At 35.4% G+C, this 10547-nt stretch overlaps 1 protein-coding gene across 1 annotated transcript; it reads left to right on the top strand.

Annotated features, from left to right (window-relative positions):
• Positions 1–325: 325 nt before the first annotated feature.
• Positions 326–6638, top strand: LOC108334333 (transcription termination factor MTERF2, chloroplastic). Its single transcript, XM_017570112.2, has 5 exons — positions 326–1373; positions 1500–1613; positions 1848–2030; positions 5519–5736; positions 6134–6638. Exons 1-5 carry the CDS (start codon positions 408–410, stop codon positions 6480–6482), a joined length of 1830 nt encoding a protein of 609 aa, XP_017425601.1. The 5' UTR covers positions 326–407; the 3' UTR covers positions 6483–6638.
• Positions 6639–10547: the final 3909 nt, after the last annotated feature.

Here is a 10547-nt window from a genome sequence, read left to right on the forward strand (position 1 = left end):
GAACTTTAAGTCTCTATGTATAATTAGAAAATACATCCAATTTTATCCATAAATATAATATTATTTTATTAAAACTTATCATATAATTAAAATTATTTGTTTTTTATAAAATTATATATAAAATAAAACATGTGAACAAATAACATATATACATTCAATTAATGGAATAAATCTTTGATTTAAAATCACATTATATCTATTTTCTATTTTTTATAATAGTATTTTTAACTTTTATTTTTAAAATGGATAAATAAACATTATAAAATTAATTAAAATTATAAGGATATGAATATTTGAAGTTGGGTTTTGGGATGGTAGTCAAAGGGTTTAGAATGAGAATATATACAATGAGTGGGTGGTTTTACGATATGAGGGAGGATGAGTAGAGTGGTTATCTGAATTTGAAGATGTTGGTTAAAATTCAAACAAATTGGTTTGTCCCGGTTGCAGTTCCATTCTCAGTCCCACACAAGCTCGAGGGTTGTTTTGTGATGAGTAAGTGCGTGTTATCCACGCATACTCCTACTCTATTTGAAGTCGATAATGATAAAGCAAGAAGAAGAAGAAGATCAAATTGGAGTTGTGGTTGTGGTTCGGAGGAGGCAAATGTACAGAGACAGGATCTCTCTGAATCTGAATCCAAACGGGAATTGGAAGTGCAGGAAGCTCGCAGGGCCATTTCAAGTTATCTCGGAGAATTGGGAGTGTCAGAGGAGGAATCGTTGTCCATCGCGTGGAATTGCCCGGGGTATGTGAAGATGTTGGTGGAAGGTGTGAAGGATTTGGATGAGTGGGGTTGGGAGACAGATGAAGAAATTGAGGGATTGAGCTTCAAGGACAAGATTCTTCGTGTTGCCGCTCAAAAAGGAGACAAGGGGAAAATTGCCTACTTAGAGACTCTTGGTCTCACTCTCTCTTGGTCTATCAACGTCGCCGGATATCTCTCCGCTCACACCCTCCCCTCTCTAATACACAAGGTTACGCGCATCAAGCAACTCTTCTTTTCTCCTCCCGATAACGACGGCGATCACCACCCCTCGTTGCTCATGAGAAACATTCTCCTCACCATGCGCCACTTGTCCATTTCAATTGACGAAGACCTGCAACGCACTTTCTCCTTTTTCGAAAAGCTTCAAGCAAAGCCTGGTGGCTTAAACATCTTGGCTTCCCAAGATTCTGCTTTCTCTTCCTTAATCCAATCCTTCCCTCGTATGCTTCACTTATCCTTAGATAACCACTTAACACTCATACTGGATTCTCTCCTCAACTTTGGAATCCCCACATCTCGCATCTCACTCATAATACTGGCTTTCCCTCCTCTTCTCTTCTGGAATCTTCAAATCCTGCAAACTAGACTCCTCGCCGTCAAGCAGGTACCAACCTACCGTCCCTTCTATCTATTCTTCGTTACCTGTTTGCCTTATAATTAAATCCGCACATCATTTTAATCTCAATTTCTACCTTTTCAACTAATAAAATACTATTATGTTATTTTCTAGATTAACGTTGCTGATCAAGATTATGCCAAGTTTCTGCTAAAATATCCTTGGTTTCTGTCGACAAGTATTCAAGAAAATTATGCGGAGCTCCTTGCCTTTTCGTATTCTATCAAGGTACAATTTTGTTCTGTCATGATTGCGTGTATCCATTTGATTTCGGATGCATATGTAACTGGATATATCATCACTGAAAGGAAACCAAGGACATTTTATTTGAATTGTTGTTTTTCAATAATTTACCTGAAAACATATTCTATAGTGAAACGGAACTAATGAACAACCTTTCGTACCACCCTGGTTGAAGGATTTATGGAAGAACTGAACTAATAATAGAAGGCTTCAATATAGGTTCCAAAGACACAGATAGACCATGCAATTGAAAGCCACCCTCATCTATTGAGCTGTTCAACAAGCAAGCTCGAGTTGATGGTAGATCAGTTTGCTAAACTTGGAGTTCGGAAGAAAAAGTTAAGTCAGGTTATTACTAGAAGTCCTCAATTGCTACTACGGAAGCCCAAAGACTTTCTACAGGTATTTATTTTTAGCTTCAATAAAGTGTTTAATTTGTAACAAATGACATAAATGTATAAATCCATTGATGTGAATTCACTCAACAACATAAGCTTTTGAGATTGCATGCTTTTGGCATGTTATTAGAGCCTCTACCACCAAGTGGTCTAGAGTTCAATCCTTGCTTTACCCATTTTTCAATTAGATAAGGTTGACATTTAGCACAAGGTAGGGCTTGTGCACTATCTTCCATTTGAGACCAATAGGGTCCTGTGTGAGGGGGAAAATTAGAGAGGTTATAAAAGAGTTAAAATATTTAGGTGATGCATGTTGGTTGGCTTCTCAGAACTTGTGAAGTTCATGATGTAGTGGTGACTTGGGCCACAATAGTTTGTTGAGATTGCGAGCAAGCTTTGGTGCGAAATTCTTCTTTAATGTGATCACAACCACCACCACATCCTCTACCTTGATCACCACAATGAGAGGAGTGAGAGACTGGAGCAAGGAATCCCGAGAGACATTGAAGTGCTTTCCAAAGACTCGAGAAAGATACAAAGGAATTAGAATGAATTTGAGAGTGTGTGTTTCCTTCTCTTACTATTTCATACTCATAATCATTTTGGATACTCAGGTACAATGTCTGAGAGGGAAGAGGAGAGAATAGAGATATATAGGAATTAGTTCCAGCACAAAGCACACGACATCTTACAATAATTCCTATTTAAGACTATTCAATCAAAAAGTATATGGAGTGAAGAGATGCAACAACTGCTCCTGAACCAGATCGTTGGTAGGAATACTAGAACTAGAGAAAATCTAATTACAAATGACTTCAAGGTCCAGTGAAAGTCTAGCAAAAGGAAGTACCGTTGAAAATTGATGGCTTTTTTAGTAAAATGAATTTGCATCAATAATAAAGGGCATAAGAGTAGAAATTCTACAATCAAGTGATCAAGCTTTTGAAGATATGTGACACAACATACTCTTGAACTGCAGGTAGGAATAGTAGAACTAGAGAGCATCTTATTATAAACAACTTCAAGGTCTGGTGGAAGTCTCTAAGAGCAAGTAGCAGTGAAAATTGATCGCTTGTTTTATAGAGTGTTTCTACATCAGCGGTAAAAGGGGGCATAAGTAGAATATTTTGCAATCAGGTGATTAGGCTTTTGAAGATACGTCTGCATGTCTATGTTCTCCAACTGTTTATCAAGCTGGTGAGTACATTGTAGAAATGATAACATTGTTTTGAATAAACTTTCTTGGCCTTTGTCCATACATCATATCAAGTAGTAAAGGCTTGGTACTGTGCCTGAAGATTGGGGGTAAGAGAGAAGAATAGGATGCTACATAAAGAGGTGGGAATTGCAGAGGTAGTAGTGGTTAAATGACAAGTCCTTCCTTGGCCTTGAAACCATAATTGGACAACAACAACCCAAGTACTGAAATTCGATGTCCTTATGAGCTTTTGCATAGGATTAGTAGTATGTTGGTGAAAGTTAGGAGTCAAACAAAGCACAAAAGTGGTTTGCCCGAAGAAGGAGAAGAACAATAGGAAATCATGGAACTGTGGGTCACTGCAAAATATTGTCACGTGCTGATATGTTTGGATTGTGTGAAACGAATTTATGCAATGATTCTTGCACGATGGTGGTTGTTGGGAGATGGGAACTTCGGTGATGTTTGATTGTTGGAGAAAGGAGCACTCGTTGGTGAATGAAGAATTGCAGCAGTTTGTGTGAGCAGTTCACTGGGGTAAAAAGGAGAAGATGAAAAAGGAAAACCTAGCCCTATGATACCTTAAAAAGTTTCTCTGTTGTGAATTGTTTAATTACAGATGTAAATCCTTTATTTATAATCATTCAAAATATACAATAGGGAAACCTAATAATACATAATAATGGAGAATATCCTTGATTAACAGTTGTACATATTTCCTTAATTACTAAGATCAAATAATATCTTTTACACAGATTATATGTTTCAAGCTTGGTGCATATAATCTATACCCTCCAACTTGAAGGGAAGTGCTAGCAAAATCTTTCGATTGTCATCTAGATCATTTTGTAAATGCTGTTTCGGCTGTGGTTGTCAATCATATAGGGTTATAGATGTAGGTTTTCTGTCAGTCCTTTTGTATTTCTGTTCAGACTTAACATGTATGAAAATAGATATGCTGAGAGTTCACAATCAAGCTTTTTTTCTCTAAGACACTTCTACTCTCAAGAATTTGGGTTTAAAAGGCCTAAATATATTCAGTGAAACTGACTAGTAAGAGCCCTATCTTCAGTCTCCCGAAACCAACTTGTAAAGTGAGAATTGTACAAACTTTATATGTAAACTTTATCTCTTGGTTATGTGGGATTAAACCAACACCCTTTATGTTGCAATTAAGGCAAACTTCAAAGAGGCCACAACTGAGGGTGCCGCAATTAAGGCCGTTTTTCAACATGACCAATAAATGCAATTAAATCTTGGAATCAATCCCTCTCAGAACTAGGGCTATCGGCCTGTAGTAAATGCAAGTGATTCAACAATGGATCTAGGATAAATTTTGATACTGTCTAAAAATTTGGGTTAAGAGCTCTATTCATCCACCCAAAACTAGCTTGTAAAATGAGAATTGTCCTAAATTTCCAAGTTCTATGTAAACCTTATTTTTAGGCTATGTAGAATAAAACCAACATTCGAGGTTGCAATTAATTCCAAAATGTCCACATTAAGGGAAGCTTGGGATGATCACAATTTAGGCAGTTTTTCAACATGCACCTATTACTCATTGCTGATTTGTAGGCCTCAACCCCTCTTTTCTTCTGGCGTGTGCTGTGTTCAGTTCAGATTGAGAGATAAAGCACAAATGTTATCATCTTTCAGATAGCTGTTACTTTGCCTCTGTAGATGTTACCTTTCTGGAAAATGAACCTTTAGAGGGAGAACATTATTTTGAAAGCTTATGTCTTCTTTCCTAAGATAGTATTTCCTTGTTGTCCTTTGAAATGTCATTTGACAAATGTGTTAGCTTTTTTGTGTTGGCATCTAAGCTAAACGTGCTGAGACCAAGGCTGGTACCCTACATTGGTGTATCAGACGAAAGGAAAACAGAAACTGACTCAACAACAATCATCTAAACCTACTAAATGTTCCTTTGCTCATTCCTTTGAGTAATTGTCTGAGTCAGATAGCTTGTCAATCAGCTGGTGTGTTTATGAAAGCACTACCTATGGAGATTTTCCATGACCTTATTGGCAAGTTCGAAATAATAGACTTCCATTTCTATCCATAGCTTCAAGGGAAGTGTTGTAATAGTCCCACTAATTACTTTATATTTATTGTAATTATTAGAAATTAGGATAATTAATTATTAGAAATTAGGATAATTGCTTGTCACTACAAACCTTTTTAGGAAAGTATTTAAGCTGTTTAGTCTATACAATGCTTCATCCTGTACAGTTTTATTATGGAAAATAATGTTCAGAAAATTTCAATTCAAGTCTCTTACTCGTTGCCTGCAGATTGTTCTGTTGTTTGAAAATATGGATTTAGATAAAGAAACTATAGGAAGAATACTTGCCCGCTGCCCTGAAATTTTTGCTTCCAGCATTAATAAAACTTTACAAAGGAAGATTGAGTTCCTTGGTAGGGTTGGCATTTGTAAGGCTTTCCTACCTGGGGTTATCAGAAAGTATCCTGAATTACTTGTATCTGACATTGACAAAACTTTACTACTAAGGTATTGCTCTGACTCATCTATTTTATATTTTTCTTACCTTTGTTTCAGTATTATATCTGTTTACTCTTACCCAACTAATGTTTATACATTCACTATGCACCTTGTGTCATTTTCCAGTAGCAAGTGTCTTCTATTTTAAAATAACCGTTCGTACCTTGGATTTTTTAATGATATAACCATGATATTGTTCAGATGCAAGTTTCAGTTTTCTCTGATGAGAACTAAAAGCAAATAATGATTTCCTAATTTCTTCAACTGTATCATGAGCACTCCATAAATGTTACATTTCATCAGCAAAAAAAGTGAAACAGGAACCTGCTTCTCCCCTAGGGATTAAATGATTGAGGTGTCATTTTGTTTGTTATCTAGAAATTTTATTTGTTGTTGATGCTTGCAGGATAATATACTTGATGAAGTTAGGTCTTTCAGAAGAAGAGATAGCATTTATGGTACGCACATTTTCTCCTCTTCTTGGGTACAGTATAGAGGGGGTTCTTAAGCCAAAAATTGAATTCCTGGTGAACTCAATGGAGAGGCCAGTAAGAGATGTGGTGAGTTACCCTCGGTATTTTAGCTATTCACTAGAGAAGAAAATAAAGCCAAGATATTGGGTGTTGAAAAGAAGGGATATCAAATGTAGCTTAAAGGATATGCTGGGAAAAAATGATGAAGAATTTGCCGCTGAGTTTATGGGTATTGGAGGGATGCCCGTCTCTCATCCCGTTTCTTCTAATGATAGCCTGTAAATATCGATAGTTGTATTATAATTTTAGGTTTCCCTTGTAGAAATCGAGGCTAGCACATCAGATTTGTAGGTCTCGCTTGTAATTATTTTCAAAGATATAGAAATTCTTTCAAAAAAATTGAACACCAAATGAGAAATTGACGCTCAATTTGTCTTATTACGATTTTATCATCCATGCACGGTACTACAAACTAGTTCTATTCGTTTATCTTGTTCATTGTTGGGATAAATTTAAATTTTAGGAGTTTATTAATAATTTTGTTTGAGTCTTGTTTGATTCTAGTAATATTTATTTTTATTTTGATTGAGATAAAATAGGAATGGGTAGTTTTGATTTTCTATTTATTTAGGTAGAGTATTATTTTATTTTGTTGATATAAGATAGAAATAAATTAAGTAGTTATTTTTATTTTGAGTGAGTTAATATTTTGTTCTTAGTATCTATTATTTGTACTTAGCCAAGACCTATTTACACCTTATTGGATATAGTGAAAACTATTTATGAGATTAATCTCCCTTGTGTTGAATATACACACAGGGTCCTCTATTTATAATAGAAAAAATATGAGCTCAGCCTAAAATACAAATAAGAAATAATAACAAACTAACTAAAGATAAAAGATAAATATAAAATAAAGATAACATATCTAACACTCTCTTTTAGCTAGTACATACATATGTATTAAGCTTGTTACTAATATAATTCATCAAGTCTTAGTGAAAATATCTGATTCTGCACTTGAGTGACACCAAATTGCTAATGATTTGCAAGACGACATAGAAGATGAAATACTAACCCAAAAGACTCCCCCTTAGCAACAAATCTGGGAGGTTGCTCCATGTAAATCTCTTTTTGCAAATCGCTGTTGAGGAATGTCACCAGTGGATAAATAGGTAATTGTTGAATAGCTACCACGGCTATAAATAAACTAACAATAATCATCTTTTCCATGAGAAAAAAAACATATATGGATGGATCAAACGCAATGGTGACAAAAGAGAGGTCAGAAGAGACAACAACGAAAGAAGTCATGGATGAACAGGAGAGAGAAACTATAAAAATCAAATATTCTCCAATCAAGGCACCTGAAAAAGGAAAAAGAGCAACTTCGATGCTTTGAATAGCTGCCTTAGAAGAGACGGGACGTGCAACAACACACGATGAACCTGACAATGGAAAACGAGCGACATTGACGCTCTGAATTACTACTAGACATGTCACAATGCACAACGAGAAAGGAAGCAAATCCATAACTTCAAAAGGTGTTGAGAGCGCGTATAAGCTCCGATGAAGGCGTCATTAATGACATGGTGGTCGCTTGGCCGAGACGATCAAAACCATGTGATCATCGGTCAAAACTAGAACTCCGATAGTGACAGCGGTAGCCGATGACACTGTCGGTAGCGGTAGATGGAACTGCCGCTGGCAACGGCGAGTGTAGTGGTAAAGACAACAAGAATTTTTTTCTCAAAAAAACCTTAGGCTCTAGATACCTTGTTGAATATAGTGAAAACTACATATGAGATTAATCTCCCTTGTGTTGAATATACACATAGGGTCATTTATTTATAATAGAAGAAATTGGGTTAAGCCCAAAATACAAATAACAAATAATAACAAACTAACTAAAGATAAAAGATAAAGATAATATATCTAATACACGTATTTAAAAGCTGCCAATGTTCAATAAAAATTACCACAGTGATTTAGAGTTCAAATACTCATTTGTGTGTCACGTTTATTTTCTACAAAGTGGTATCAGAACTTTATGCCCTGAGTACCGAGAGAGAAAAATAAAAGAGAGAGGAGAGTCAAACATGGTGAGGGAAACAATAAATGCTTGAGTGTTTTTTGAGAGAGGTGACAAAGGTTGTCAATGGAACGAGTGTGCCACAACTAACGAAAAAACCAACTATGATAATTTGTGTCTACAAATGAAGGTGTTGTTGAGATCCCATGACATTTGGGATATGGTGGAAGACGGATACAATGAACCCGATGGGGGCAAACATTAGACGATGACACAGATGACCGCGTTGAAGAAATCATGTGCAAAAGATGGGTCAACAATGTATTTTCTCTACAATGCAGTAGATGAGTCAGGATTTGAAAAAATAGCAAATGCCGCATCAACAAAGGAAGCCTGAGATATATTGAAGGTTGCATATAAAGGTAACAATTGTGTCAGACAAATCTAAATACAAGCTCTTAGAGGGGAGTTTGAACAATTTAAGATAGGGTCCAAAGAGTAGGTAACTTAGTACATAACTCGGGTGGAGAAGATGGCCAACCAACTGGGTAGGAATGGAGAACAAATGCCACCTAGTTAGGTTGTGGAAAAAAATTGAGATCCTTCACAAAAGATTTTGAAAGTATCATCTACACCATCGAAAAATCGAAAGACTTGTTCATTCTCACAGTAGATGAACTTGTTGGGACATTAGAAGCCCACGAACAAAGGATAAATAGTTGTAATGATCAGGTTGAGTCTCTCAATCTAGCACTACATGCACAGTTTGACTCGAATAAAACTCGGATTACTCAGAACCAAGGTCCTAGAGGTAGAGGATGACAAGGCTGAGGTGGACGTTACCGAGGTAATTTTGAGGATGATAGTGAAGAGCAATTGGTCAACAGAATTGGCGTGACCGAGGACAAAGGAAAGGCTCAGGAGATCAATTAGGAGTGGAATGTTAGTGTGCCAAGCATGACCACTATGCAAACGAGTGCAAATCGAGAAAGTGTTACAATTATTGTAAGGTTGGCCACATTGTAAAGTATCTCAAGGTTGAGACAAAGGGGGAGACAAATCTCTTTACTCAAGAAGTAGTAGAAGAGTGTGGAATCTTGTTGATGGCAAAGAGCTTAGATGCAGTGGACATGGAGAGCTCGGTCTCAACAATGGATGAAGTGATCTCGGTAAATGATGGAGAAGGCAAACCTTGAGAAGAAACTCAGACAAAAAGATGAAGAGATTATGCGAATAGGGAGACTTCTGGATGAAGCTAATAAGATTATAAATAAACAGATGACTGAGCTTGAGAAGCGAAGAAGACAACAATTGACAAGGAGGAAGAAGCATCTAGTGTTCTTAAACCAGATTAAAACGGAAAAGAGGAAGATGTTGAGAAGAACCAGGGTTTGGGAAGCTTGGATACTAAGATAGCAAAAAATATGATGAGTAAAATTTCGGACAAGATGAAAAAGTCAACCAATGTTGTCGAGAGGTCAGCCAAGATTATTGAGAAATCACCTAAAACCATAAATGAGTTGGTCGAGGTTTTTAAGAAGTTGGGTAGAATAAAGAACAAGTCGATCAAATCATTAAAGGGTTCAATTAAGGTGAAATACAACATGGCTAAATGAAAAAGATGAAGAATCCAAATTTGGTTGAAAGAAGCAAGCTTGATGTGAGGTGATGCACATGAAAAGCCCAATAGAGATGAAAAATTTAAGTGTATGGAAAAGTTTTGTTTGGATAAACTTAAATTTTAAAAGTTTATTAGTAATTTTGCTTGAGTCTTATTTTATAAATTTCAGTATGGTAATATTTATTTTAATTTTGATAAAGATAAAATAGATAGGGGTAATTTTGATTTTTCATTTATTTAAATACAATATTATTTTATTTTGTTGGTATAAGATAAAGATAAATTAAGTAATTATTTTTATTTTAAGTCAGTTAATATTTTATTTTTAGTTTTTATTATTTGAATTTAACACAAACCTTATTTACACTTATTTAAATTCGATAAAATTATCAGTGATTTAGAGTTAAATACTGGTTTGTGTGTCACGTTTATTTTCTACATTTACGAACATTGAGAATAAACCAAGTGTTTTGATACTAAGATCTAAGATCTTCGAAATTCGTTGGAAAAGCTCGTTAGTGAGCTAGGGTAAAAAGGAATTTAGATTTTCTATTGGATTTTTCTTTATTGTTTATCTATTGTGTTTTCAAAATATCTGTTTTAAAATATACTGATGGATTATTTTGAAGTTCAAAAATATATTTAAAAGAATTTTAAAGTATCAAAATAATATGTTTTTAATACTCGGCAAAGG

Source organism: Vigna angularis, chromosome 11 (genome assembly GCF_016808095.1).
Source record: "Vigna angularis cultivar LongXiaoDou No.4 chromosome 11, ASM1680809v1, whole genome shotgun sequence".
Taxonomy (NCBI): Eukaryota; Viridiplantae; Streptophyta; class Magnoliopsida; order Fabales; family Fabaceae; genus Vigna; species Vigna angularis.